This window comes from Exophiala oligosperma, assembly GCF_000835515.1.
Source record: "Exophiala oligosperma strain CBS 72588 unplaced genomic scaffold supercont1.3, whole genome shotgun sequence".
NCBI classification, from domain to species: Eukaryota; Fungi; Ascomycota; class Eurotiomycetes; order Chaetothyriales; family Herpotrichiellaceae; genus Exophiala; species Exophiala oligosperma.
In genome coordinates, this window is record NW_015622820.1 from 1,523,143 (window position 1) to 1,550,310 (window position 27,168).

The 27,168-nt window shown below is 50.5% G+C and overlaps 9 protein-coding genes across 11 annotated transcripts; 3 read left to right on the top strand and 6 right to left on the bottom strand.

The window, feature by feature from the left end:
• Positions 1–1,467: 1,467 nt before the first annotated feature.
• PV06_03361 (uncharacterized protein) lies at positions 1,468–4,426 on the top strand. The gene is made up of 2 exons (XM_016404136.1): positions 1,468–2,118; positions 2,173–4,426. Exons 1-2 carry the CDS (start codon positions 1,754–1,756, stop codon positions 4,220–4,222), a joined length of 2,415 nt encoding a protein of 804 aa, XP_016265141.1. The 5' UTR covers positions 1,468–1,753; the 3' UTR covers positions 4,223–4,426.
• A 243-nt stretch (positions 4,427–4,669) lies between these two features.
• On the bottom strand, positions 4,670–7,241 carry PV06_03362 (uncharacterized protein). Its single transcript, XM_016404137.1, has 7 exons — positions 6,989–7,241; positions 5,999–6,935; positions 5,880–5,928; positions 5,645–5,827; positions 5,441–5,586; positions 4,808–5,360; positions 4,670–4,745 (listed from the first exon to the last, which is right to left on the bottom strand). Exons 1-7 carry the CDS (start codon positions 7,151–7,153, stop codon positions 4,703–4,705), a joined length of 2,076 nt encoding a protein of 691 aa, XP_016265142.1. The 5' UTR covers positions 7,154–7,241; the 3' UTR covers positions 4,670–4,702.
• On the bottom strand, positions 7,223–9,995 carry PV06_03363. Of its 2 annotated transcripts, XM_016404138.1 has the most exons (3): positions 9,457–9,995; positions 9,214–9,409; positions 7,223–9,170 (listed from the first exon to the last, which is right to left on the bottom strand). In XM_016404138.1, the coding sequence occupies exons 1-3, from the start codon at positions 9,902–9,904 to the stop codon at positions 7,604–7,606; spliced, it is 2,211 nt and encodes a 736-aa protein (XP_016265143.1). In that variant the 5' UTR covers positions 9,905–9,995; the 3' UTR covers positions 7,223–7,603. The 2 variants fall into 2 exon arrangements, with proteins under 2 accessions (XP_016265143.1, XP_016265144.1); XM_016404139.1 differs by having other exon boundaries at positions 7,223–9,409.
• Positions 9,996–10,233: 238 nt separating this feature from the next.
• Positions 10,234–11,156, top strand: PV06_03364. Of its 2 annotated transcripts, XM_016404141.1 has the most exons (3): positions 10,234–10,596; positions 10,687–10,858; positions 10,982–11,156. In XM_016404141.1, exons 1-3 carry the CDS (start codon positions 10,487–10,489, stop codon positions 11,042–11,044), a joined length of 345 nt encoding a protein of 114 aa, XP_016265146.1. In that variant the 5' UTR covers positions 10,234–10,486; the 3' UTR covers positions 11,045–11,156. The 2 variants fall into 2 exon arrangements, with proteins under 2 accessions (XP_016265146.1, XP_016265145.1); XM_016404140.1 differs by lacking the exon at positions 10,982–11,156 and having other exon boundaries at positions 10,687–10,981.
• Positions 11,157–12,779: 1,623 nt separating this feature from the next.
• On the top strand, positions 12,780–15,655 carry PV06_03365 (uncharacterized protein). The gene is made up of 5 exons (XM_016404142.1): positions 12,780–13,394; positions 13,507–14,587; positions 14,665–14,978; positions 15,044–15,221; positions 15,286–15,655. The coding sequence occupies exons 1-5, from the start codon at positions 12,846–12,848 to the stop codon at positions 15,648–15,650; spliced, it is 2,487 nt and encodes an 828-aa protein (XP_016265147.1). The 5' UTR covers positions 12,780–12,845; the 3' UTR covers positions 15,651–15,655.
• Positions 15,656–18,651: 2,996 nt separating this feature from the next.
• Positions 18,652–20,071, bottom strand: PV06_03366 (uncharacterized protein; the record flags this gene model as incomplete). Its single annotated transcript, XM_016404143.1, has 1 exon — positions 18,652–20,071. One exon carries the CDS (start codon positions 20,069–20,071, stop codon positions 18,794–18,796), a length of 1,278 nt encoding a protein of 425 aa, XP_016265148.1. The 3' UTR covers positions 18,652–18,793.
• An 850-nt stretch (positions 20,072–20,921) lies between these two features.
• PV06_03367 (uncharacterized protein) lies at positions 20,922–23,465 on the bottom strand. Its single transcript, XM_016404144.1, has one exon. It carries the CDS (start codon positions 23,436–23,438, stop codon positions 21,504–21,506), a length of 1,935 nt encoding a protein of 644 aa, XP_016265149.1. The 5' UTR covers positions 23,439–23,465; the 3' UTR covers positions 20,922–21,503.
• A 33-nt stretch (positions 23,466–23,498) lies between these two features.
• Positions 23,499–25,066, bottom strand: PV06_03368 (uncharacterized protein). Its single transcript, XM_016404145.1, has 2 exons — positions 24,801–25,066; positions 23,499–24,749 (listed from the first exon to the last, which is right to left on the bottom strand). The coding sequence occupies exons 1-2, from the start codon at positions 24,900–24,902 to the stop codon at positions 24,021–24,023; spliced, it is 831 nt and encodes a 276-aa protein (XP_016265150.1). The 5' UTR covers positions 24,903–25,066; the 3' UTR covers positions 23,499–24,020.
• Positions 25,067–25,219: 153 nt separating this feature from the next.
• On the bottom strand, positions 25,220–26,943 carry PV06_03369 (uncharacterized protein). The gene is made up of 3 exons (XM_016404146.1): positions 26,534–26,943; positions 26,255–26,318; positions 25,220–26,197 (listed from the first exon to the last, which is right to left on the bottom strand). Exons 1-3 carry the CDS (start codon positions 26,609–26,611, stop codon positions 25,587–25,589), a joined length of 753 nt encoding a protein of 250 aa, XP_016265151.1. The 5' UTR covers positions 26,612–26,943; the 3' UTR covers positions 25,220–25,586.
• Between the last annotated feature and the right edge of the window lie 225 nt (positions 26,944–27,168).

The following is a 27,168-nucleotide window of genomic DNA, read 5'->3' on the forward strand; positions in this document are numbered from 1 at the left end:
ATACACATCATGCACCTTGAGGTCGATACAGAGAGTCTTCGTAAGTCCACGCCGGAGAATCTAGCTCATTCTTCCCCAGGGCTCCTCTCTCTCACCATGCAACTACCGCTGATCTATGCCCTTTACAGGTGCGCCTTGAAGCCTCGGGACAATGAGCTGTGAGGTAACACTGAGGACGCGACCAATTGATTGAAGAGCTCCTTTATCCCTGTAACACGGCTCACAGACATGGGTGTCAAGCAAGAACAATCACACCGCGGTCAAGACAATGGTCACACCATGACCGCTCTTTGAGTCCTGCTTCTACCAAGAGTCCCTCAACAAGTCACGACCATACATCCTTGTGGCTATCTCTGGAGTCTTACAGTGTCTGCCTGGTTCCATGTCTCAGAGCTGCGGCACTCTCGATATATGAAAGACCGCTACAGGACCGAAAGACTGTAGCGATAACTGGGAAAATGCTGGCGCCAACGAGAGCCGCACACCTGTCTCATTACTAAGACACCTCAGGCCACCAGTCTTAGCTTGCCGGCAGATGAGCTACTGTAACCGAACGCCGGCTGCTCTGTATCACACCGACATGTGAGCCACTAATGAATAGCTTACGTCTTCCTGGGGCACAAATCTTTCCCCTTCCATCCTGCATGCAGCGACCAAGCCAGCGCATCCTCCACAATTTTGCGGACACATCCGCCCCGGGCGCCAGGATACCCTGAAGATCAGTCAACGGCTTCAGGATCAGGCTGAAGAATGTCGGAGGGCGCTTTCAACCCTTCCACAGCCACCAATATCAGATTTTGATCGATTAATGAGAAGGAGAGAGTGCTCCGCTTGATCAGGACTTATCTTCACAAGTCAAAACCATCCTGGGCGACTTTGAGCGCAGTATGAGCAGAACTATCTGGATAAGGCTGAAGTCGACGTCCTCCACGGTTTTTCCTTGTCCCCGCCCGAGGTTCTTCTATGTTTAGCGTGGGCGAAGTCATCCTTTAGGCTCGGTGAAGCTTCTACTTCCACAAACATGCATATTCCATCAGGATGGCTGTGCTATGATTTGACTGTGCAGCTTCACATCGATGGAGACTCACTAAGTCTGAGACTGAGTAACTAGTGATGCCACCCATCAGTGTCTGGATCACAGTCTTCTGATCTACACTTGACGAATGTCCGCCAATGTTGGCCGACGGACCTTTGACCAGTGAGTCTAGCCAGTCCACACATTGTTACACAACATGCCCTGGCTTCATTCCCTCCAGTGCCTGTTCAGGAAGAGAGCGAGATGGATACACCTGCCCCTCATCCAGGAGCTTTCCACCACAACCCAACTTCCCGCGCGTGCACATGAGCGCTGCCTCTTCTCGCTTCACGGTTGCAGTAACCTGCAATGTCCAAATGCAACATGGAGCGATGATCCATCCTATAAAATGCTTACTGGATAGGAACCCAGAACAGAATTTCCAGACTAGCGTCGAAACTGCTGCCGACAGTCCTACTATACGGGGGCGAAAACACGGACTGTTCTCATGACATCGCCACAAGCTAGATGCTTCTAGCCGGCAACATGCCGCCAGACCCTCCCTCAGTGTGGCAGGGCGCATATACCCCTCGCCCGTTCATCGAGGTCGATTTTTCCGACAGTGTGGGTTGTGGCCAAAGGCTGCGAACCGAGTACAAACCCGTTATATGCTAAACTCGACTGCCTCAAGAACCTGCCCCCACTGCATCTACCCAAGCTTCCAGACATCCAGCAGCCATGTTCCTCATGCTTCGATGCGTATCATGGATATTGTCACTGGCAGTTCTTGCCAGTTGCGACTACACTGCCAAACAAATAGCTGGTTGGGATAGGCCTCGTGCCGCCTTGATACGCGACTATGTGTATCTGGAAGGAGGAAAGATTCAAACCGGAGCCTGGAACGACAACACTGGTCAATGGGTGAATCCTCAAACCGTCAGCGTTACACAGGGAGCGTTGTTCAATCTCAGTCTGCACGAAGCTTTTGGCGTGAACGAAGGAGATGATCCCGCCAATTTCCAAAGTATCCCGGAGGCTGGTGTGGACAACTTCTATCTTGATGGTTTCATGTTTGCAAGCTATAACGAATTCTACGCATGGGGGTGAGTACCCTGGGACTATCATTTAACGGCAATCGTTAATGGAAATCCATCTAGTGGCATGTTGTTGAACGCTCTGAACTCCGTGCTCCGAACTGTGCACGATGTGCTATATGACGAGCCTGCCGGCAAGAGTGATGCTGATCTCGGAATCCCTAATACGGGCTACGATCCTCAAAACTCCAACTTCCCGCACGGCGTGACAAACGGTGCTGGCGCCAATGCACCAAGTGAGAATATAAGTTTCTATTTCGGCGGCTTGTACAATTCGGACGGCGCGAAATATGATTACTTCAACCCGCCCACAGATGAAGCCAATTTCCTTATCAGGGTGACGATGGATGAGATTAGTTTTGCAGACTGGGCGATTGTTTCTCCTCCCGACGATGGATCGATCCCGTGGCGTGCGGAAGGCGGCCTTGTCTGGATTCCGACCTCGACTCAGGGGATACTGGTTGCCCTCGGAGGGGTTGTCAAGCCTGCCGATACCGACTTTTATGTCGCCCGAGACAATGTCACCACTTCGATGACCTTTTTGAAGAATTTCCCCGTCTTTGATATCGGGTCAAGCACTTGGAGCCTTCAGCCACTCAGTGAAGGCTCACCGTTCCCCAACAAGCCGATGGCGCAGTTTTGTACGGCGGTGGCATCGGCATCTGACGGTTCACACCATGAGATCTTCGTCTACGGAGGATGGGACAGTAACAACGACACCGTCGCGAGCAGAGATGTCTGGATCTTGTCCATCCCCTCGTTCACATGGATCAAGGCGGATACTACTGGGCGCCAAGGGGATCCAAGGATAGGTCATGTGTGTGTCACTCCCTACCCCGATCAGATGATTGCTATCGGAGGCACTACGATAAGCGAGCAGCCTTTGACGACAAGTCGAACTGTGGACGTGTACAATCTCAACACGCTGGAATGGACGGGGTCCTACGATCCAGACGTCCATGATGACTACAAGCCAAACCAAGTCGTTCTCAACGTCATCTCTGCAACGCCAACAGCCAGTGGCATGCCATCCAACATCGCCAGCTGGTTCGACAACAAATACGACATGAGCAAAATCACCAACTTCGGACCTTACAAGAAACAACAACCTGCAACAACAAGCTCCAATGGAACATCCACACCGACTCCAGCGCCGCATCACCATAACCGGGGCTGGGTTGTCCCCGTCGCCGTGGTGGTGTCGGTGGTTGGTGGCCTGATTCTTTTGGGATGCTTGCTGTTCTTGTGCTTCCGCAAGCGCATCCTCGAGCACCGCCGCAGGGTCCTCCGAGAGCGCGAAAACTCCATAGCCGCAGGCAACCGTACGAGCTTTATCCTCCCATGGATCTTCTCGACCAGCTCCGCTGGCGCGCCCAAAGATGTAGGGTCCGACACCATCACCGAAGTCGAGCCTGCAGGTTCACCTCCGGTCATGGCCCCGGGCCCGCACGAGATCGACAGCAGGAACAGAAACGACTACTTTGGAGGGAGCCAACCTCGGTGGTCGTCTTCGACGGCCGTCAGGTCCCCGCGCGCGGACTGGGAAGGCCCCGCCGAGGCACAGGACACGGGGATCACACCGATCCATGAAGTTTCCGGGTCTCCCATGTCCGAGAAGCCGGATGGCATCAACTATCAATTCCGCAACATGGCCATGTACCCTCCCAGCGTGGTGAGTACCGGCCACCACAACATCGCAGCACCCCAGAGCGCGACCATCTCGAACGCCGACGAGTCAGAGTCCGTGTCTGCTGCGGGTGCTGCGGCGCCGTCGTCTCCCCGTACCGCGTCCGCGACGAACATGAGTTCACCGAGGGGCGTACCTACCATTCCCGAAGACGGCGCCGCGACGACCCTCGACAGTAGCGACAACGGGACAGAGTCTGGACCCGGCGGTGCGGCCGTTCTGGGGGCGTTGGATCCCGTCTCCCCCTTGACCAACAAACAACAAAGGCGACCCGTGCACAACCGACACAACTCGAGCGTCAGTAGCGGGGTGTCCATCCCTTCGCCTGGTCTGGATCAATCGTCGGCGTTGCCTCCTAGGACGAGAAGTTTGTCGATGGAAGAGAATATAGGGCAAGGTGAAGACAAAGGTAATCGTACGCTGTAGTCACGGTGGTGATCCAGGACGAGGACGAAGTCGGGATAGCAGTGCAATATCCAGAGTGATGATGACCGATAATCCATGAAGAGAATGACAATGATATTTCACGACACTCCTTCCAAACAAGAGCTTGGTGAAAAATGAACTGTTGCATGAGGGGAGGATTCATGTCTAGTTCTTTGTTTTTGGCTGGTTGGAGGATACAAAAATAATGAAATCCATGTTTCAGTGAGATTCTTTTTTTGGAACGGTACTCGGAATTTATGGAGGGATCGTGGATGTAATGAAGAATGTATCCGTATTTATCTTCATATTCGTGACTACTCCCTGCTCTCCGGAAAGGTAACAATAATATTATTCGTGACTAGGTTCTTTCATCTTCTCGACATCTCAGGCGTGAAACGACCAACAGCATTTCTGATTTTTCGTCTCCACTCCTGAAGGGGCAAGTATTTACAAGAGTTTCCCTCCGATACTAGGTCTCGATCAAAAGTTTTTGCCTGTAAAGGCACTCTGGACCGAACCGAACCTGTTGATTAGGGAAATGTCAGTTTCGGTCACATTGACGGTAAAAGGGACAGGAGTACTTACCCTTGGGGACATTGTTTCCCGAGGGCGACACTCCCACTTCTCATGTAACAGATCTTGGCCTCGGCGCAAGCGTCGCTGGTACAATTGGGGGTCTTGACACTCATCTTACCCTCAAAGGTGTTGTGCATGCCGACCAAAGTGTGATTGTGGGTCATTGCTTCCGTCACCTTGTGCCAGTAAGTGGCGTTCAAGGGAGCGGTCGGAGGCCAATCTCGGAGTCTGTATGCATCTCGGGTCGAATATTCAAACTTCCACACCGGACCTGTTTCGCTGGCGTTGATCCCTCCGAAGGCACTGACGTTGCTATAATAAGTGTAGGCCTCGTAAACCGAAAAATCCCCAGTGTCGACTTCGTACATCCTGTATCCACTGTTGAGGTTCGTCAAGGGAGTCACGCTGGGTCCGATCCAACCGACGTTCAAGGCGTTTGCGGCGTTTTGGACGGTACCGTTGTTGGCGTAATAGATCATCAATTGATCTTCGTGGGTGTGGCCGAAGAAGATGCCTGCAATTACGTGTGGCGAGAAACGGTCGACGATCTGGTAAAAGAGGTCTAACAGAATCCCAAGTCAGATGTCATCTCTCTCTCTCACACACACACACACACACTGGGGAAGACAGTGATGAAAATACCTGTTGGATTTGGCATAGGGTTCGATCCATCCCAACCAGTCAACACATGTCCAACGATCCAGACTCGCTCTTTTTTGTTTTCGGCATCTTGAAGTTCGTCGGCAAGGAACTTGAGATTGCCACTGTTGTCGGGGTTTGTGGTGTTGCTGCCACATACATTAGTCATGATCCTGCATCGTTTCAAGAAAAGAATCATTGACCTACATGAAATTCAAAAAGTTGGCTTTGTACCAAAAATCAGTATTGAGAGTAATGATTCTCAACTTGGGATATGCCGGATGGTTGATGCTATAAGCCGCATAATGCATACGAGCTTCGTTTGCAGCTTCCGCGGAGATCCAGTTGTTCTGTTGCCAAAGTGAGGCGACGTGATCATAATTCCAAGACCTGAGAGGCGCACGTCAGCAGACTTCTTATCATTTTGGTCTTGAAAACTTACTGTTGCTGTCCCAAGTTTCCAGGTAACGAGTGGGGAGCATCAATAGCTTCTACAAAGTCCACAAATCAGTGACACTGACACTGACAAGAGTCATGATAGACATGGAAAGACCTCCTTACCGGGATTGCTGTCGTGATTTCCCAAAGCTGCAAAGATGGGACCACTGGGAATATACGCCTTGAGCATATGATAGATTGACCATTCTGCATACATGGTATAGTTCCTGGAGAGTTCATTCTGGCCCTCGTGCGAAACCAGGTCACCAGTATAGATACCCCAAGCGAATTGGTCGTGATCAGACTTGTTGTCGTGAGTGGTTCCGGTCAAAGGTGAGATCGACTCTAGTGCTGAAGTCAGGAGGAAATAAGGACTGTCACATTTGAAAGCTCCATAGAGTGGTGCCGGCAGTCCAATCTTGCCAGAAGTGCTTCCCGCGTTTGCACGGCAGCAAAGACCACTTGAACAGTTGGCGTCCGAGCCAACAGAGTAACGAGGATCAATGTGCATGTCACTCATGTGCAAGACCTTAACCCGTTTCCCGCTCGCTTTTGGGACAGTGACGTTGGCGGGTTTTGGACCAAAAAAGCTTGTGGTGTTGGAAGATAGAGTCGACGGCATCTTGCAAAATGTACTGCTGACTGAGTTGCAGATGTATTGTCCATCGGAGCCAGACACGTCGGCCAATGCAAGCACTTGAGTCCAGATTGCGCCGAAAATCGTGGCCTCGTAACTCTCCTTACAGGTGGTGTTGGACTTGAAACCAGTGCTGGTGCAAAGCTCGACAAGCATGTCCGGCACCATAGAGGGCACCCGCTGGGCTACATATTTGCCCACCTCCAGCGCCGAAATGCATTTGGAGCAATTAGACCCGCTGCCAGAGATGATCGACTTCACTTGGCTGATGGCGTCGGCGACAATGGCGGAACCGTTGTTGACAGAGTAAAGCGGTGCTGGATAATAGACAGGGTCTTCGTCCTCTTCAGGAATGGTTTTGGGGTTGGTCAATTCAAGAGGATAGGTGTAATTCAATGTCAAATCGTGAATGATTGGTTGAGGCTGAAGTTATGTCAGTTTCGTGGCCGACGTGGCCTTGTTCACTCGGACTTTACCTCTTCGGTTGGTGACGGCGGAATGTAGTATGCCGAGAATAGACTGGTAGGAAAGCCAGCAGGAACTGTAAACGCGAGTAGTTGAGAACTGGATGATTGCGCGTGAGCAAGCTGGCACAAACAGCCACTCAACGCTGACAATAGTAACGACCGATGGCAATACATGGTGGATTAACAGCCGCAACCAGATCAGAGGCTAGACAGAGAGCATACGACGTAGATAGGATGATATGAAGCATGTTGGCGAATTGCCTTGTTCTATAAAAGCAACGTCGAGAGCTCGGGAGTTCCTGATCGACTGTCGCATGGAAGAAAATGCGATGATGATGGCAAGCCAATGACATGCCGAGGCTGTCCAATAAGGGGCACCGATCTACCACGTGCCTAGCAAGGGCCGGCGTAGTGTCGACGCCCACCCCCATCCAAGTCGTTGTAGTTAAAGAAGCATATGTAGGCCAAGCATTGCAAAGCTCAGGAAGCCACAGCTTGTGATCGGCTTCGTGGAGCTTACTGGCACATACGAAAAAGACTTCGGTTGCAGTGGAATCGGTGGTGTGAAGGTCCCGTTCTTGGAAAAATGCCGAAGTGGTTGACTAGTATCTAGGATCAGGCAGCTCAAACTCCTAATTTGTCAATCGTCTTCGAGACAATCTCTTCATACTGTTGCATTCCTCTCTCGAGTTTCCGCAGTCCAGCTTTGCGCACGTGGTAGACTACGCCAGGTGTCCGAGTTTCGGAGTCATCGTCATCATCGCTACCTGAGTCGTCTTCGTCCCCACCTTTGTCGAGCTTCTCAGCATCGACCACGCAGCGCATAAAATGTCTGTCGTGAGTGACGACGAGTAAAGCTCCTTGCCAAGAACCCAAAGCCTCAATCAAGGCGTCAACGGTATCTGCATCGAGATGAGTTGTCACTTCATCCAGAATGACCAAGTGGGGAGAGTCAAGGAATGCTGCCGCCAAAGCGAGGCGTACACGTTGACCGCCTGACAAAGTAGCCAAGGAAACGTCTGAGACAGCGCTGCCCCGAAGGCCTAGTTTAGCAAGTGTCCCCCGAGCGGTCTGCTCGTCCCCGGTCCAACCGTTGAGACTCATGAGATGAGATAGAGCTGTTTGACTTGGGTCGCGGCGCCCGATCGCTTCAAGCTCTTCAACAGCATGCTGGGAGTAGCAAGAAAAACGTGCCTTGGAATGAACAGTGATATTGCCTTTGGTCGGTCTTGGATTTTCATTCGTCGCAGCTGCCATCAGAAGGTTGACCAAAGTGGACTTTCCACTGCCATTGAGACCGGCTAGACCGACGCGCTCTCCCGGGTGCATGACTAGGTTAACGTCCTTGAGGGTCCAAACGCCAGATTTAGGGTAAGTATAAGATACCCCTTCGAAGCTGAAGAGGGGTCCAGGATGTCGAAGAGACGTAGGCTGCTCAGGTAAAGTTATAGTAACAGCAGGATCAAAGCCAGGAATTTCAATGTCAGCCCGGGCCTTGAGATGGTATCCCGGGAGATCTCTGTTGAGTTTGAACCGTCCGCCATGGTGACCGACCTCAAGCCCGGTCCTCTCATCAATCTTCTTTCTACGAGAGGCTGCCTGTTTCAGCTTCTTGTCGTCACCTGTACGTTTTGCAGCCTTGATACTTTTCGTGATTGTATCCTCCATATGCTTGGTCTTTTTGTCCTGTGCTTCGGACATCTTTGTCATCCTTCGAATCTGGCGTCGTTTCTCATTTTCGTATTCAGTCAAACTTCCCTTGAAAACCTCCAGGGACTTTTCTGGCGTCAAACGGACCAATACCAATTCTTGAGCAACAGCGTCGGCAAAATCTCGATCGTGAGTGGTGACGACGACGGTAGTGTCTACCAGTGAGTGCTTGATAAACCGCTCCAACCAGACAATTGCCGGTAGGTCCAAGAAATTAGTTGGTTCATCGAGCATCAAAACATCAGTCTGCTGTATCAAGGCACATGCCAAATCACACCGTGTCCTCCAGCCACCCGACAGCGATGAGACCGGCTGCTTAATTTGTTTCTCTGAAAAGCCAAGACCAAGAAGGACTTTTCGAGCCTTACTCTCAGTGCTTCCGGCATCCATGGCTTCTAGTGTTAGACGAGTGGATTCGAGCATCTCAATGCCGATTTTTGTGGCCTCGTGCTCATCTTCTGGCTTAACAGGGTCATCATAGCTTGACACGGTTAGAAACATCTCCTAGCAAACAAGCCACTTACCGAGCCTGACTCTCCTTGAGAGCAACCTCTCTCTCAATCAAAACCTGTCTTGATTTGGACCCTCTTGCACCACTCCTTCGTTCCGCTATCAATTGAGCCTCGGCCAGATCCTGTTTTGCTTGCTCTAATTGGAGAGATTGTACTGTCTTGACAAGATTGTTGATATCTGTCTTTTCCTCCAAAGCGACCGATAGACCTTCAAGCTTATGAGCTCTCGTAATCAGCAGAACAAAATCAACTTACGATTCGCAGTCTTGAGAGCAATTTCTCTTCTTCTATCACTGCTTGTGACATAGTCTAGGACATCTTGCGACAGGTTTTCTGCTTCCGTAGGCTCCTGGCTTAAAACGTCGGAGCTCACACGAGTTTGCCCAAGTAGCAGCAGTCGCAGATTGCTCGGCACTCCAGGTACGCGTCGTTCTGCGAGTGACCGCAGGAGTGAGCTCTTCCCCGTCCCGTTTCTACCTGCAAGCACATAATGAACACCTTCAAGGAATCGAAGCTCAACGTGATCGAGCAAATCTCTGCCACCAATAGAGAGAGTAAGGTCTTTTATGTCAATGTCTTTTGAAGTTGGAGCATCTACGGCGTCCAAAGCATAGCGACTTTGTTGGCTTGTGACCACAAGAGTTCCATCGCCTGTGCTTGCACCTGCGCTGGCATTTTTGGAGGCTTTTGAAGGCCTAGGCATCGTTGAAAATGGTCAACGCGAGAAGAAGTTGGCGATGAGACGACACTGAAGACCTGGCCGACATCTTAAGCCTTGTCAGATCCATGTCTTTAGAGATACAGTGCAGCTTTTCAAAGCATGCGACACTGTTCGGAGATGCCAAACAAGGAAAACTCGGCAAAGTCAAAGGAAGCCAATACCACCAGAATGCCGATCGTGACTCACAGAAGGTCTCGGCAGTGGCTGAAAGCACGTAGCACTGTACCCATTCGACGTAGGTGATCCCGTATTTACTGTGATATCGATTAGTCTTCCTTTGACGCCTTCAATGAGAATGAGTCACTGCGGCAGCCACTACAAGCTGGCCAGTTCCTAGTCGTGCAGACGAGTCAAGGGCCGAGAGATCGTAGTGGTTCGTTGGTGTTCGCATTGATCGATCCTGCACCCTGAAAGTCCGAAACCGAGGCGTTGGCCCGAAATGGCTTAGTCAAATATTTAGTCACGTGCCGTCCCAAATTCAACTGTCCGCTGCGCTTCGAAAAGCCATTGCACAAAGACATCCTCGAGACAAGCACAAGAAGCCGACAGTGTCGACCGACCACAATGGCGGCACAATGGCGAGCGAAGAAGCTCGATTTAGGCGGTTTCATCAACATCAAGATCATCCGAGATCACAGCAAGCGAAAAGCCTACGAGAGATTCGAACCCCAAAGGTATCATCGATCCATTTCATGCTCTTCACCATGCACTGCATATCAAGTTCCGCGAGAGAAGACCGACTGACACATGCTTCGTTCGTATAGGCAAGCTCTACGATACGTCATCCGTAATACATCCCTTCCGCAATGGATGCGAACACAAGCACAGCTCGAACTCCAGAAAATGCACTGCTACACCAGACCGACGCAAATCAAGAACAGATGCGTAATGGGAGGTGTGTCAAGGAGTGTCTTGAGAGATTTTAAGATGGGTCGCGTAAGTACATGTTGTTGTTGTCAGTCGAGGCCAGCTCCGCGAAGTCGACCGGCCTCCTGGGTTGCTGTGATAGCCTATAGCTGCAATACGTTCAAGAGTGGCTGATTCGAATTCTCCTCTTAGTTCATGTTCCGAATGCACGCACTCGAAGGATCTATACCCGGTGTTAAGAAAGCGAGCTGGTAGTCTGTACGAATATTCAAGAGAAGGGTTTGTGACCAGCGTTACAATGTACATATACTAGACAAAAGATGGCTCAATAACTACACTTTCGAAAGTCAAGCAGACACGTTAATCCATTCCCAAAGTTACAAACAGCTCTGACTCCTCATTCCGCCATGAAAGGTATGTATAATTCTGCTATGAGGTTGATGGAACCATCCGAGATCAACTGACTGTCGCCCATCCTTGACCTGTTAAAATGATTGTTCTACTTGGTCAGACTGGCATAAGCCTTGCCTCCAGCGAGCCGATCAATCTCAATACATTCCTGCAAGCCAGCAAGATTGAACAACTCCTTAGGACTTGATTCGGCATCCGCTGGAGTGGCTTTTCCGGTCTTTTTCAATACCTGCAGTTCTTGTCTCAGTATCTTTGCGACAGGCCCCAGGCAGGCTCCTGGGTGAATCATTATGCGAAACCCAATCTCCTGGGCCTCTTGAGCTGAGATTTCTGGCGTGGTTCCGTGCGGTACGCTGTTCAGTAATACTGGCGTGTCTCCCATAACCTTGCAGACTTTCTCCATCTCTTCCCTGTCTCGAAGGGCCTCGAGGAATACAACATCGACGCCGATCTTGACAGCTTCCTTCAATCGCTCTATGGCCTCGTCAAGACCATATGTTTGCAGCGAGTCCGTGCGAGCAATGATTACTATGTCGGAGTGCAGTGCGTCGCGTGCCGCCACTGCAGCTCGGAGTCTACTATAATAGATGTCCCGATCGACGATCTGTTTTCCCAAAAGATGTCCGCATCGCTTCTCTTGTACCTAGTCCACCGTCAGCCAGTTTTGAGAAGTTTGTCGCCAAAGCCACGTACTTGATCCTCGATGTGGAGCGCCGCGACACCAGCACGAGCATATTGAGTGACTGTCCTTGTCACCATGATTGGTCCGCCATAACCAGTATCGGCGTCTGCAATCACGGGGACTGAAGGATCGAGGGAGGCAATCATGCCGGCATTACCTGCCATGTCATTCAAATGCGCCATGCCAAGGTCTGCCCAGCCAAGTTTCGATATGGACGTCCCAGCGCCAGTCTACGAAGGGGCACGTCAGTCGTAGTCCTTTCCTCAAGACGTCTACTGACCATGTAAAGGGCATCAAATCCCGCCTCGAGTGCCAGACGGGCCGTAAGTCCGTCATAGACACCGGGACAGACAACAATCTTGGAGCGATCATTCAGTAACTCGCGGAGACGTGCAGCACCGGTGAAGGGTGAGCAGGCCTTTGGCTTGCGTGATGTATCGACTGAGCCCATTTTAGGTTCGTACCGGGAGAGAAAAGATGTGTGTGTTGCGGACTGCTATTTGATGATGATAGTAAAAAAGTCGAGGCTTGAGGACTGAGACTCTTTTTTTTGATCCTTTTACCCTCGGCCCGAGAGACTATATCTCTGTGTCCTCAATATGAAGTCCAGAACGACACAAGTCTGTTTTCAATACATCCCTGGACGTTCCCCGCCTCCACATTTGAATGGCGCACGGCCGACATCGACAAGCTTTGTCCGATACTCGCACCGATATGCGGAGTCAGACCCGCCGAAGACCGATCCTATCACTCCGAAGTCCATGGTTGGGTGTTTATTCATAATACTCGATTAACTATTCGTTAATCAAGGTATATTATGTGCTATTCGTATGTTTGTTCTTCTATAATGATAGTGTAGAGACAAAGTTTACGTGAGAAGGTCATCATCGCGCCACGTACGAATATCTCCTTACTCGCTGTCAAAGATACCGAATACTTCGAAAGGGATCATAAAAGCCACCAATGGCGACGGCCACTACAGAAACATCAAGCGCATCGGCAGCAGATCAGCCAACCGACAATTTCGAGAGTCAACTTCAAGGGCTTCTGTCTCGATGCAGAAACATCGACTCGAAATCCTTACCTCTGGTATCATCTGATTCTGTCCCTTCAATACCTAGTGCCCTCTCTAGGTATATCGGGGCGTTGAAACAGGCAGGCAAGGTCCCCGAATCAGAGGCTTTAGCACAAGTACTTGAAAAAGTCATCGACAGTCCGAACTTTGGGGGTCTAGGGTTAGGTAGTAGTCGAACTACTGAAGCTACGCCTCAACAGGTGTCTGAGAGTCTTTTCCTCGTCGAGGCATGGCTTGACTCGGTGACTTCAGCGGAAAGGGCAAAGGGGTTCTTGTCTTACTTGCCATCTGCCGCGCCGGGCACAAAGCCCATGACATTGGCTCAAAAGATCTTTGCACAGCACGTCATTGGTGACAAGCCGGCACAGGGGCTCGTAGCAGGTGATGTGGTGAGAGTCGGTGTGGACTGGATCCTGGCATCTGAACTATCATGGGCGGTAAGCAAGTCTTCTCATATTCTTCCTTTCCTGTTGCACAACGATCCCGTCGAATCGCACAGCAAAAACATGTGTACGAACCCCGTTGACACTTATTTTCGGTCTCTTCTAGGCAATGGACAGAACACACAAGGAAATGGGATCTCCCGGGATCTGGCGAAACGACAGGTTCTGGCTGGCCGGCGACCACGTCTACCACCCCGCCGTCTCGACCAATCCCAAGATCCAAAAGTTGCTCCAGGTGGCGGAGGCGGCTAAAAATGAATTCAAAATGACAGAGTACCAAGGCATGAATTACACCATCATGCATACCGAGTTTGTGCGGGAACGAGTGGAACCCGGCATGCTCGCCATCGGGTCCGATTCGCACACCTGCTCAGGCGGAGCGGTCGGGTCTTTGTCGCTCGGTTTGGGCACGGCGGACGTTATGATGGCTCTGGCGCTTGGCGAGACGTGGTTCAAGATTCCCGAGTCCATCCTCATTGAACTGGTCGGTGAACCAGCGGTCGGCATGTCCGGCAAGGACGTTATTCTTCACATACTCGGAGAGCTCAAACGCAACACAGTCGCCGCGGAACGCATCGTCGAGTTCAGCGGCGATGGACTCAGACACCTGTCCTGTGACGCCCGCTTCGCCATCTGCAACATGTGTACCGAGTTCGGCGCCATCACGGGCATTTTTGTGCCTGATAGTATCACGAGAGACTACGTCGCCAAGAGGAGACGAAAGACAAACCGCCAGAATTCGTTGTATTTCCGACCCGACGCCGACGCGATCTATGCGGGGAAGTACACGTTTGATCTGTCCAAGGTCGAAGCTTCGGTGGCTGTCTATCCCAATCCGGACGACGTAGTGCCCGTGTCCGCAAAGGCTGGTCTACCACTCGACGGTGTCTTTATTGGAGCGTGCACGACCACCGAGGAAGAATTGGTTCTCGCCGCGCTAGTGTTAAAGGTCGGCCTGGCCAAGGGCTTCCCCATCGCCAAGGGCCAACGACATTATGTCCCTGGGTCGTTACCGGTCGTTGAGAAACTAAAGGAACTAAAACTCCTAGAAGTCTATGAGGCAGCCGGGTTCACACGTGGGCCTCCCGGATGTTCGTTCTGCGTCGGTCTATCCGCAGAGAAAGCCAGCGAGGGCGAGACGTGGCTAAGTTCTCAGAATCGCAATTTTCAGAATCGCATGGGTAAAGGTGAGTTGCTTAGAATGTTTGACAACGTGCTTGACTCTCCCCCGCTGCACCGGCTAACAAACGAGTGTTACAATCAGGTGCATTCGGCCACGTTACGTCAGCCATCGTATGTGCGGCTTCGAGTTTCAGCATGACGATCACGAGTCCGGCGGAATTTCTCAAAGAGATTGACATGGACTTTTTCGCGAAATACAGCCCCCTGCAGCACATCAGCTACACATCTGTCGAATATGTGGAGCCCGACTTGACTTCGAGAACCGACACGTTATCTCAGAGAGGTGCCGCGACGACGACCAAAGAATCTGAGGCGGTTGAAGAGGGCACGGTCAAGAAGTTGGACAAGATATCCAGCAAGATCGTGACTCTAGGTGACTTTATCGATACAGATGCGGTAGGTGTTACCACTAGCCAATCCCCTGAGACAAACCCAAAAGGCTAATCGTACAACAATAACAGCTGGCTCCTGGGCCGACGCTAACGACGTGCGTCACCGACGAAGAATTCGGTGAACATGTTCTCGAGTATACCCATCCAGACTTCCGATCCAAAGTCCGTGGTGGCCAGCAGATCGTCGTGGCAGGACATGCTTTTGGCGTGGGGTCAAGTCGTGAAGTGGCTGTCTCGGCTTTAAAAGGTTAGGGGTTCAACACCATATTCTCTTGGAATGTTTTCCTATTCGGTATACTGATGGTCATCAGGTGTTGGTGTCCAAGCCGTCATTGCCCGTTCCTTCGCATTCATTTATGGTCGAAACCAGCCTAGTCTGGGCCTTCTCGGGGTCACCATTTCAGATGACGCATTTTTCCAAGCTGCCAAAGAGGGCGAAGACATCACTTTGGATATTCCAAGCAGAACCGCAACGGTGGCCGGTCATGCTTACCCTTTTGCTCTTTCCGACATGGAGTATAACCTTACTGTCAACAACGGCATGACCGACTCGTACAAGAAGTTTGGAAAGGCTATCTGGGAGAACTTTACGCAGAGCAAGACGGAACGGACTTCTGTTCTGAATGTCTTGCAGGATGAGGGGGGCGGCAAGAATCAGACGAAGATGGATTGGTGATGATTGCGTTTGTAGATACTCACGATTTCTTCAATGCGCCCCTATTGTATGGGGTATCTCTACAAATGCGGTCTCCTTCCACGTCCACCTTTGTGCTCAGATAGTAATCAGGGCAAGCCAGATAGAAGGCTCCGTGGTCGGAAGGTACGCCTCTACCCATGGCGACATGCTCGCACAATCTGTCCTGGGCCGACTGCCACTGGCCACGCGCAAAGTACCGAATCTCTCTCTAGAACGGCATCTCTGCTCGTCAGGCTTGGCCAAAAAATCCCAGTCGGAGAAGTCAGAGAGTTCACAGAGTGCCGTATACAGTCCGATGGTCCTTCTCATCCCCTCCCTCCCCCTGACGCTTTGCTTCAGCACAGCGATGTCGCTTTGGACATTACTGGATGAAATGAGTATCGGTGCGCTCGTCGCCGATTGGTTGAGGAAGTCAGCCTCAGGTCCGATTTTGTGCTCGGAAGTCCGATATCTAGATTTGGGCGAGTTTCAAAAGGTTCCAGGCAGCAAGAGTCGGTCCAGATGGTATCCGACAAATACATATGACAACTGAGAGACAAGGGCCAAGCCCAACATGACAGGTTGAAGTACTCCGTAGATGGAGTCAGGTTATGAAGGCCGAGGTGTGAAATTGTGCCCAGGCTATCAGGGCAGTCATCCCAGGATCATGTTGGTTGGTGAAAATGCCCAAGATGGCTAGTCGCCTGCCGGGATTGGAAAGTGCCGTGTCGGGGTGAGAAAAGGGTTGATCCGTGTCCCTTCGTGTTTCTACGGATGATTGCTCTTCCGTTTGTCGGTGAATCAAAATCTACTTTTGGTAACCAATCTTTCTAGATTCGGCAATTTGTTTCCCTCCCCTGCCCTTGGTACAGTAATGCATTGATGAGATGGGAATGAAAGTTGGGCTGGTCGGAGGTGACGAGTTGTGCAGCAGCAGCAGCAGCAGCAGCAGTGAGGCGATTGTTTGTCGCATCCTGAAACAAATGGTAACCTTACCCTACCTTGTGCCAGTCATCGACCAAAATCAAAAGGATGTTTCATGTTCAACAGCCCCCAATATTCCGAACCACAGCAATGCTGCCTTGATGCAAAACAGGCACACCATGTGATTAAGCCCTGGGCGGTTCTAAGTTGAGTGATCAATCATTTCCTCGGCAGCGTGATTTCTGGACTTCATTCCCCAAATGGCGACGCACTGAAAGCATGTTTGGTACTTTTCGTCGGATTCAATAAAATACTACCTACCTACGCAACGGTCCTCACTGGCGACACGTGTCTCTTCTTACCTCGTCTCACGCACGCGGAGCAAGTAATCCCAGACTTCCCATTGTCATCGAAGATTGAATTTCTTACCCGACGAAGGTCCTCCATAAGTCAATGTTACACGAAGCCATGGCATGTTGCGTTGCGTTTGCGCTGCTGCGGAGTTTTCCAGAAGCCATTCGAGAAGCAAAAGAGAAATGTGTGGTGAGCCCGACTGCATATTACGAAACGAAAGGGCAATTGGTTTGAACAACGTCGCACTTCCGGTGCCTTGAGTTCGTGTACCCTTGAGAGGGATTTTTTTCTGCTGTTGTTCTGCACAGCACAGCACAGCAAAGCACAATCCTTCGGTGGCAAGTTCTTTCTGGGTGCAGCTCGTGTTCAAATCCGATTTTTGTTCGACACTTCTTTCTGGTGGCAATTCCAATTCCGTCCGGCATGGACCATGAAACATCTCACGGGTGCATACAGCAACGACAGTCTTCACGTATCTTCTAGGTTTGAGCCATTCCAAACGGCATTCTTCACACAAACCTTGGTACCAAACGTTTTCTGAGTAACTGAGAGTTTTCCTGCTTATTTCACCTCCAACCGTGAGGACCAGAACCAGGCCAAACCGATCTCGAGAAAGTTACTTCCCTGTAACCTCCCAACGTCAAAACGTCACCAGCAATCACCATCCGATCGTATGGTCCAAGCAGAACAGGGACAAAACGGCTTCGTTTGTGAAGACTGAGACCTGACTAGCTGTTGTGAATCCCACAAACGTTTAAATTCTTTGCGAATTTGAATGTCTTTGTTTTTCTCTTTTTTTGCTTTTCCCGTCCATATAGCAACGTACGACTGGAAAAAAGGGGAACTCGCTGCATGTCAACCTGGTACGATCCACACATTTTTGGAAACGAAACATTGACTTGACAAACCCCCCAAATCCCACGAGTCTAAATACATATCGATCAGTCGACCGTCTTCCCCAAGATGGTACGCAGGTGTATTTATTGCGGCAACAATTTCGACGGTTACAACTGCGGTTGTGAGAAGAAGTCTTCTGGATCGGTTACAGGCTCGAAAACAGATTCGCACTCGAAACCTGACCCCAAATCAAACTCGTCGACATCCACCGGCGGTTACAATTCAGGATCTGGTGTATCCGGCGGTGGGTATAATCGAGCGGGACCTGTGATAGTGTCCAAGTCCACGCAAACCACTACTTCCAACAGGTATCACGATCAGACTCACGGTGGGGGGAAATGATGGTGGTGATACGTCAAAGCCTAGGGATGGAAGATCCTAGACCTCAACAATGGTCAAGAAAGGCTTTCCGATGTGTGTGTGTGAGAGTGAGTGACTAGCACACGAACGAACTGAATTTCGATGAGTTGCTCGATCAATGTGTGTGGGAAACCCAAATCAGGGGCTTGAACATCGATACATGACAAAGGCCGTCCCAGAAGGGGCGTGAGAGATATTGAATGGTGTGGGATATGATACTTCTGATGGCTCTGGCAAGGCAAGACTCAAAGGATTGGCGACCGAATCACAACTGTAAAAGGGTGCTTCTGGAGTTGTCAAGTTCCTGAAGACTCTTCAAGGGACCTTTTGAGCATCTCAACACAAGGCTGGGTTTAGTGGTATCACAATTCTTGGGTGGTTTTGTTTTTGTTGAAAGCTGTCATGATTATTCTTTCTGGAAGTGCAATTCAGCACGCGATACCAAAATCCATCTATGAGATTTCGTAGCCACAATACCTCACCTACCTATCATTAGATCACCGATTTTCACTCGTTGGTTTTGTTCTCTTCATCCAAGCATAGTTGAATTACGGCCTCGACATCCTCGTCCGGTCCGTGTTCATCGATCCATGTACGGTGTTGTTTCCTCACATCGACCTCCACCCGTCGTCTTCCTTGAGAAAAACCACGTTGGGGGCACTCCTGACTTTCAAAATGCTCATTCCGACTTTTCCAAGGTTCGGACAAGCTTTTTCCAGCTTTTCGATATCGGCCTGTTCGATTAGTTTTATGTCGTGGTGTGATTGATCATCCTGGGATGTCGCTGCCGCTTCTTCTTCCGATTTGTCGTCGTTGTCAGGCACCCCTATGATCTCGATACCTTCCAAGGTTTTCCCGACCTCTTTATGTCCGAATCCCGCCACGAGTGAGTCTGTCCATCCATCCTCGAGAAGGACCGCGACCGTCAAATCGACCAGTCCAGCCTGTCGGTCGCCTCCACCACCAGCACAAGCGTAAACAATCTCACCGACCTCTGCCGGTCGTAGTGAAAACATTCCCAAATTCAACACCTTGATCGAAGTCAAGTCGCCGCCGCCGCCGCCGCCGCCAGCAGAAAGGTTTTCGAACCTCTTCTTGATCGCCGTCGGTGCTCTACCGTCACTGGCAAAAGGCAAAACACCTTCTGGCATTTTTTTGTTTTCCTCCGACGACTGCTCCTCTTCCTCGAGTTCATCCCTTCTAGGTACGGGAACAAAATCAAAACTCAACCCCATCAGCCCGGGTACGATCAACGAAGATAGTTCTTCCCCGGCGACTCTGGCCAAAAAGTCACTGTCTTCGTGACCACGAAAGGTATAACTGACGTCAATGACTTTGAGGCCACCTTGATTTTCTTCTTCGGTCAGGCCCAGGGCGTCGTTGTCGGCCTTCTTCTTCGATTTGCTCGCATTCTCTCGGGCTCTTTTTTCGAGTATGGAACCGACGGATTTGAAAAACCCGGGTCGGGCAAAAGAATCAATGATATGAATCTCTTGTAGTTGAGTGCAAGTCTCGAACAACCTCTCGGCGTCTTTACGACTGGAGTCGTCGAGCCCATCGATCAGACAACTGAAAAAGGTCAAGGATTGTAGATTGGGTAGACATTTGGCCAGTCGTCCCAAGAAGGCCGGGGTGCCGGGGAAGCCCAAGCCGAACAACTCCAAGGTCAAATGGGTCACGGACTTGGGGACGTTGGGCAACTCGGGTTGAGTGAGTGGTTTCTCCTGAAGGAGACTCTGGTACTCGTCTAGTTTGATGTCGGCGGTCAAGGTAAGTTCCCGGAGTCGAGAGGCTTGAGGTGGGAAGTCTGGAAGTACAAATTCCTTCAAGGGGATCTGTGCCGCCAATGGGTAGCTTTCTCCATCTCCCGCTTGAGCTGTCGCCATTGTTTCGACGAGAGGAGTTGACTTGGTTTTCAATTTGATTCGACTTGTATGAGGCACACACAGGTCTAAAGGAACAAAGTATTGTGAGTGTTGTGGTTGTCGTCCGTTCGCTTTTGGCGTCTGATAGAGTCCAGCTCGCCGTTCGGGGTAATATGTACCGTATGACACCTTCAGAGCTTAGCTCGGGCTCCTTAACAGAATAGTGATGATGATGATGATGATGGTTGTATTGGTAGCAAAGCGATGGATTGTAAAATAAGAAACAGAAACGAGACCAAAATAAACAAATACCACTTTCGGTCGTCGGGAAGATGGACGTTACATATTCCCTATTACCTTGTGTAGGGGTGTATATCTATCTATATACACACACACACACACACACACCCACGCGTGTACGTATGTAACCCTCACATGTGTAAAGTACCCCTCGCAAGGACCTCCGTGATCATGCATTGTCATACCAACCGGCGCCCCCTCCAGTTCGCCGCATGTCTGTTTTTGCCTTCTTTACGCTTCCACCATCATCTTTCTTATGCCTGAAATTTGCCGTTTGTACATCGGCACAAGTACTCTGATACGTCTTTACCCCTCATACATGGACATCGTTCTCCAGAGGGACCCGGTTAACGCGGGGAAGAAATTGATGACAAGGGGGCCCATCGCTACGACTAGCCCAATGTCGGAAGAAGTGGACGAAGGCGGGGGGAGCATGTGGATGAAGACATTACGAGTACTCGCACAGTACCACTGTTCGGAACAAGTACTCGTACGTGACAATGAAGATCCCACATGGGGGGTCGTTTGAAGGCGGAGGAACGGGGAGTCTACAGGAAGAAGCAGAAGAGGGGAGGGAATTCGCACGATGACTATGTATAGACCAGGCCTCAGTGTTCAATTACGTGGGTATTTCTGTAGGGTTTATCTCTCTCAGCTAAGAGAAAAGAAGTCCGAGTATTCTAGTATGGCTGGCAACCGTACGGAGTACTTAACGTACTATCGTACCGTCATGTTTCCATTGCTCATGTCCATCCTGGTCATCCGTCATCGTCGGAGCAAGAATAAAGCTCATTGTCTTCCTGGTACATCAATCATGATCTGGATCAAAACAGATTTGAGTAAAGAAGAAGAAGACGAGGTTTCATATCACATCCATCCACCAGCAAAGAAAAAAAAGAAATCAAAAAGCTACCAAGAAAACTGTTTGTGACACAAGTGTGGTCATCGAATGCAAGACCGAAGATATGCCCATGTGTGATGAACTGTCCACTCTCGCCTGGAGGTGATGTAGAACAAAAGAACAATGCCCCGATAAGAGTTGTGGTCGTTAAGGTTTGTTTTTTTGATGATCCGACTCCGTACGAGTAACAATTATCCAGGATTGTTGATTCGCCCGTAAGGTGTGAGAGTTTGAGTGTTGGCCATCTCAGTGTCAAGCAAGTCCAAACTCGACGTAGGCTGACTTGTGTGCGTATCCGGATTCCGGACTAGCTGCATCTTTTCCAGTATGCTCGGTCCAGGTTATCAACATCTTCCAACCACCGTTGGTAATGTCGTCGCCGCCAAAGTAACCTGCGTGCATCCCACCTGCGTAGATGTATCCTTCGGCAGGAGAGTCAATCTTGGCCAGCACCTTCTCGTCTGACCATTGGCTGGTGACGACGTCTTCGTAATCTGCGTTCTCATCGACATTCAGGTCTAGTGGCAGGTATCGATAGTAGAAAGTATTGTCGGCGACGGTGTTGAGGTAGACCATGGCGAAACTGCGAAGAGCTGGCACATGAAAGACATCCAAATCCTGCACGGGCACGTCGATCATGGTTGCTGTGGACTTTGGTGACGGCATGTCGTTGGACCAAGAATTGCCGTCCCAGTACGTGTAAGATGAAAGATTGGTGAAGTCAGCGGGAGTGGTTCGTGCAACAAGGACACCATGATTGGTCTCACCGAACAGATAGATGATTCCATCATTGCCGCCAACGCCCGATGAACCCCAAGAACGGATACCTCCCAAGGTTCCAAAGGTGACTTGGTCTTGTTTGAAGAGCTGTGGTACCAAGCGTTGGGCGGTTGGACCATATTTCTCATCCACCGAAACAAGGAGAATGGAGTTGCCCAGATCATGGAAGACCGCCGCTTGATTCTTCATGTTGACCACATCGTACACCAGTGCAGGGTACAGGAGTGCGTGGCTGGTATTCATGGGAATGAGGGATGACTCAGGCCACACGGCATAACGGTAGCCATTGCCCGAAAGAGCAATGTTGAAGGACTCCTCTCCAGTTGTCATGGGTGCAAAGCCACGCATTCTTCCAACATCATCCTGCCATTCGCCGAGATTGTCGACAAGATCGAGAGGTTGGCCATATAGTGCCTTCATGCCAACATCTGTTGCAACGGAGCTAGAGACGAACCCCACGAGTGGGTTGGAAGCACCGTCGATCTGATAACTGGCAGTGTCACAAAACACAAAGATGTGAGTTCCGTTGATGGTTCCACCCTTTCCACCATCTCTTGACATGTGTGGTACGACCTTCATGTCTGCCACATCCACGTCCAAGGGTGTATTTTCCTCAGACCAGACACCAGTGTCGCCCGCCATCGGATACTTTGTAATCAAGTCAATATTGATTCCAGGGACGAGGACGTTGCTCGCAAGCTTCTCCGGAGTTGCTGGAAGATGACTGACGTATTGAGTTGTTGGCTTGTTGGTCGAACTTCCAAGTACTTTGACATCTTTGACTGTCAAAGCTGATGCTGAACTGGTAAGATCAGAGCGGGGCGTAGGCTTGGAGTTAGGAGTGGTAGTGCAAGTTGATGTAGGTGTGGTAATGGTAGCACCGACCAGATGGAGAGTTGCCGGGATAGGTTCATTCAACGACGACTTGAGGTAACAGTCATCGGCGTCGTGAATTCGGTCTGGCGCGAAAACAAATCCTGCACAGCGACTGCCAGCGACATTCTTCCGATTGTAGGACTCGCACTGCTCCAAGCACTCATTGAAGGAGCCGGCCCGGACAAAGGGATAGATGTTCTGAGCAGGAAAGTCAATGTCGCAGAGAAGAGTGTAGTTTGCTGCGCTGTTGACGAAGGTTGTTCCATTGACAGCATAGCAGGAGAGGTTCTCAGAAGGTGGAACATCTGTGGCGCAGGGATCATTGAGACAAGGAAAGACAGGAGTGCTGGAGGTGACATCTTTAGCCAAGACGGGAGCGTGAATGGTTGGGGTTGGAATGTCCATATCCTCTCCGAGAAGATGATACCGCGTATGACGAAGGTAATCGCCAGGGTGAGCTGCCACAAGGCTGAAGAGAGTCGAGATGCATAGCATCAAGAAGATGCCGAAGCCGAGACTGTGAAGTCCCATTGCCTGGTGATAGGTGTTAGTTGTTCGGCATCACTAGTTGATTCCCGTCGCTTGAACTCACCAGCAGCACGCACGGCGAAAGGTCAATACCTATTAAAGGAGTGTATTGGGTCAGTTGAAAGGATTGAGGCAAAGGATATGTACAGTCCGGGTGTGTCGCGTTGTTGAGAGAATGCTGTTGGCGATGTGAGTAATAGATGGGTGGGAGATGAGAGAGAAGGAGAACGAGGAGGAACAAGGTCGCGACTTTGTTGTTTTGTTGACATAGCATGAATACGTGAATGAGAGGGTGCGGCGGCCCTGGGCGGTAAGGAGGCACATATATGCACAAGGCGGTGAAAGTAAATATCCCTGTAGTTAAGCATACGGTCTCAAAAGTAATGTGCCAGAGGAAGGAAACCTCCTGGGAGTCCTACAAGGTAGAAAGCAAAAGGTGCATATCAGCAAGTATCCACGATACCTACACTGTGATCAAGTATATTCCAAACACTCATGTCATTCTATGTCCGCTGTCAAGACTGTTTTCGGCTTGGACATCACAGCGCAGCCACCTCTATTGTCGAACAACGACATCCTTTGGAGCTATTCTGCCTTCTTAGCGAGCTCCCGCACCTTTGGAGAAGTGGTTGCATTCTTCTCAAGATCCGCCGCCCATAGAGCTGCTCCGACAGTGTTGGTGAATGCAAAGATGAGGTTGACAAAGGGGATCATTTCCAAGACAAACGCTGCAACGCCAAATGACGTGTACCCTCCCCGGTGTTCTGAAATGTGGACTTCTCTCTGCCTCTTCGACCACTCCTTGAGCTGAAAGTACCTCATATGTGCCGCCGGACCTGATCTCTTTCCTTGCAATATGATGAATATCAAGGTTCCCACCACCGGGATGAAGTTGAGTGGTAGGTACAATAGGTATCTGATTATTGCGTTCGGGGTGAATTTGGCGAACGGCTTCTTGATCAATTTTCCGAGTCGAGCGATATTGTCCCCCGAGTTGGAGATCTGTCTGCCGCCTTCCACCAAGTTGACGCAGTCACGAGATAACAAAACGCCGTCAAATGTATCCGTGAGTGCCCCCTCAATGAGGAAGGTTCGGGAAAGGAGATTGACCAAAGTCGAACTCTCGCTCAAAGTGAGGAGGGCCGCAGACACGGCAGCAACTGGACCAGAGGTAAAGGCCATGACAGCAGCTTGTGGAACATAGGCAATGAGGAACATGAACGTGGTGACTCCAATGCCGAGGGTGATAGTAGGTGCTAGCTTTGACAACAACGGGCGCCAAAGATCCTTGTGCATGATGAAATAGAAGATACCCTGCTGCGGATTAGCTGAAGATTGCGCCGTGTTTAGGAGGAGGCTGCGCACCTTGAAAGGATACAGATAGGCACGAGATTCGACCGCTTCTCTGGTCATAACCTTGACTCGCTCAGCCTCTTCGGCAGCAACTTGCTTGACTCGTTCGCTCATCGTGACGGTGATGTATTGGGATTGAAAATGGGCAATGAAGGGAGAAGCGGTCGGGCTCGAAGTTGGTCGAGGGTCACGGACAGGAAATTGGTGTAGAGAGAACGAGAGGCGCGTAGGATATCATGGTTCCATGAGATGAGAATTTGTATTTTCACATACCGCAGTTGTTGGGATAATGTGAAGGAAAGTCCTGCAAGAAACATGATGAATAAGTGACGTCACAACGTCATGGGCGCACATGCTTGGGTGACGAGAGAATAAGAATAGAGAATATTTACTCCACGCAGGGAGCGTCTCTAGAACTAACGTCCTCATACAGAATAGCTGATACTAATATAGATTTAGGCATGGATAATGATGGGTCAAGTAGGAGTTTAACATGGTCGAGCATCACAGACTCTGCACAATCGTGAGGATTGATCTTGCTTCTTGCTTCGGATGACATTCCTGAGATACCTGAATCGGTTGATTTTCAATGTTCGCTATACACAGACTCCAACTCAAGTATTGAGACGCATAATCAGAATCCCTTGCACACATCCTCGTCGTCCTCCATGCTGTCAGGCTGGCCTGCCTGTTCCATTTCCGGACCAAATCATACCACCGACTGGAGTCGATGTGAACCAGCTCCTGTGGTGCACACTGGCTGCTGATATGTCGATGACCGTAACTGTCTCCTCCCAATTAACAAGCACAGTCATTGCTCTTTTGCTTCGCCCGATCCGCCAAATTGACTCTAGCTTCATCTGCTCGGTTGGCGGCACCAGACAACGCAGCTTGGGTGCCGCCGCTATTGGCTCCCCTCGCACCCTTTAGTGATGTCTCTGGGATAGCGTTGGCGATTGCTGAGAACACTTCAGCCACGTTTGTGCCTGTCTTTGCAGACGTCTCGAAGAACAGCAAGTTTTCTTCTTCGGCATATGATTTAGCTTCTCTTGTCGAGATTTTGCGCGCGTCTCCATCGTCAGTAGGCTCGGCTTCCGTGTTGGACTCGTTGTCTTCGCCATCCTCTGGCGAAGCTTCAGAGTCACCTGATGCTTCCGCGCAAAGGTCGAGTTTGTTGCCGACCAAAGCAATCACAATGCCTGGTGAAGCTTGCCTTTGTAGCTCTGCCACCCAATGTTTAGCTTTTGTGAGAGAGGTAGGCTTGGTCAGGTCGTAGACAACAAGCGCAGCTTGTGCATTTCGGTAGTACATAGGTGCTAGAGAGGCGAAACGCTCTTGACCAGCGGTGTCCCAGATCTCGAATTTGATGATTCGGTTGGGCAAAGAGATCTTCTGTGTCAAGAATGCGGCTATTCCAATGTTAGCACTCGTGGCTGCAGTGGATGGCACTCGAAGATATGACATACCACCAATCGTCGGCTCCTTGTTCTCCTGGAAGTCATTGTTGACAAACCGTAGGACTAAAGATGACTGCTCGATTCTGTCAGCGACAATCCTTTTCCTGTATTTTGAGGGATCTCCGAAACATCAAACTCTATCCTGATCGACGTGAGGATAAGGTATCGCGATCCCAACCGTGCAACCACCTTGCGCTTCCCACAGCGACCGCATCAAATGTCATGCCGCGGCGTGGCGCGGAGTGATCTGGGGCTATTGATATCGGGGTAACAGTGTGCGCAACCCACCTTTCCAACAGCTGCTTCCCCGAGCAGCACAAGCTTGACGCTGCTACTAGGCTTGGGTGCGGATGAAGTGTCGGCCATTGAGTAATGTGTTGAGAGTTGCACTGATTTTCAACTATGAGGGAGTCTTTTGTGATGGATAGTTTCTCGATATGCACTGTTCAGCTGCCAACAGTTTCAACCTCTGCTTTTTCCAATGTGTTATGCCAGAAATGGGTCCGAGTGCCGACAAGGGTAGGATGGAGGGATCGGATGCGGATTGGTTCGAGGACGTAGTCGGAGGTCTGTAGGAAAGGGGATGTTGTGGATGATGGACCTCAAATATGGTGTTCGATGATCATCAACGCAAGTCGTGTGGTTTGTCGGTTGTTGCGATGCAATGGTGTGAGGTGGTTTGATGGGTGAGATGGTTTGATGGGTGAGATGGAGATGATGGTTGGTTGCGCAAAGAGTCTTTCTTGGGGCAGTTGCAGGCCGAGTCCGTGACGACGCCAGCGCCAATTACTGAGTAGCGCATGCATTTTCAGGTCTTCATTTCTCCACGTATTCTATTTTATTGACTGCAGCCTTCTAATGTCCGACCCATCGATCGAATAGCTTCAACTACCGTGACCCCTAGTGGCTGAAGCCTCGTACTA

Coding starts and splice junctions, on each gene's coding strand:
- PV06_03361 (XM_016404136.1), top strand. CDS start 1,754: ATGTTCCTCATGCTTCGATGCGTATCATGGATATTGTCACTGGCAGTT. Junction 2,119..2,172: donor AACGAATTCTACGCATGGGG/GTGAGTACCCTG, acceptor AAATCCATCTAG/TGGCATGTTGTTGAACGCTC.
- PV06_03362 (XM_016404137.1), bottom strand. CDS start 7,153: ATGTATTGCCATCGGTCGTTACTATTGTCAGCGTTGAGTGGCTGTTTG. Junction 6,936..6,988: donor CGCCGTCACCAACCGAAGAG/GTAAAGTCCGAG, acceptor ACATAACTTCAG/CCTCAACCAATCATTCACGA. Junction 5,361..5,440: donor CCCTATGCCAAATCCAACAG/GTATTTTCATCA, acceptor GGATTCTGTTAG/ACCTCTTTTACCAGATCGTC.
- PV06_03363 (XM_016404138.1), bottom strand. CDS start 9,904: ATGCCTAGGCCTTCAAAAGCCTCCAAAAATGCCAGCGCAGGTGCAAGC. Junction 9,410..9,456: donor TGCTCTCAAGACTGCGAATC/GTAAGTTGATTT, acceptor ATAAGCTTGAAG/GTCTATCGGTCGCTTTGGAG. Junction 9,171..9,213: donor CTCAAGGAGAGTCAGGCTCG/GTAAGTGGCTTG, acceptor AACCGTGTCAAG/CTATGATGACCCTGTTAAGC.
- PV06_03364 (XM_016404140.1), top strand. CDS start 10,487: ATGGCGGCACAATGGCGAGCGAAGAAGCTCGATTTAGGCGGTTTCATC. Junction 10,597..10,686: donor GAGAGATTCGAACCCCAAAG/GTATCATCGATC, acceptor TCGTTCGTATAG/GCAAGCTCTACGATACGTCA.
- PV06_03365 (XM_016404142.1), top strand. CDS start 12,846: ATGGCGACGGCCACTACAGAAACATCAAGCGCATCGGCAGCAGATCAG. Junction 13,395..13,506: donor CATCTGAACTATCATGGGCG/GTAAGCAAGTCT, acceptor GGTCTCTTCTAG/GCAATGGACAGAACACACAA. Junction 15,222..15,285: donor GGCTGTCTCGGCTTTAAAAG/GTTAGGGGTTCA, acceptor GATGGTCATCAG/GTGTTGGTGTCCAAGCCGTC.
- PV06_03367 (XM_016404144.1), bottom strand. CDS start 23,438: ATGGGACTTCACAGTCTCGGCTTCGGCATCTTCTTGATGCTATGCATC.
- PV06_03368 (XM_016404145.1), bottom strand. CDS start 24,902: ATGAGCGAACGAGTCAAGCAAGTTGCTGCCGAAGAGGCTGAGCGAGTC. Junction 24,750..24,800: donor CCTATCTGTATCCTTTCAAG/GTGCGCAGCCTC, acceptor AATCCGCAGCAG/GGTATCTTCTATTTCATCAT.
- PV06_03369 (XM_016404146.1), bottom strand. CDS start 26,611: ATGGCCGACACTTCATCCGCACCCAAGCCTAGTAGCAGCGTCAAGCTT. Junction 26,319..26,533: donor GGGAAGCAGCTGTTGGAAAG/GTGGGTTGCGCA, acceptor AGAATCGAGCAG/TCATCTTTAGTCCTACGGTT. Junction 26,198..26,254: donor CAAGGAGCCGACGATTGGTG/GTATGTCATATC, acceptor ACATTGGAATAG/CCGCATTCTTGACACAGAAG.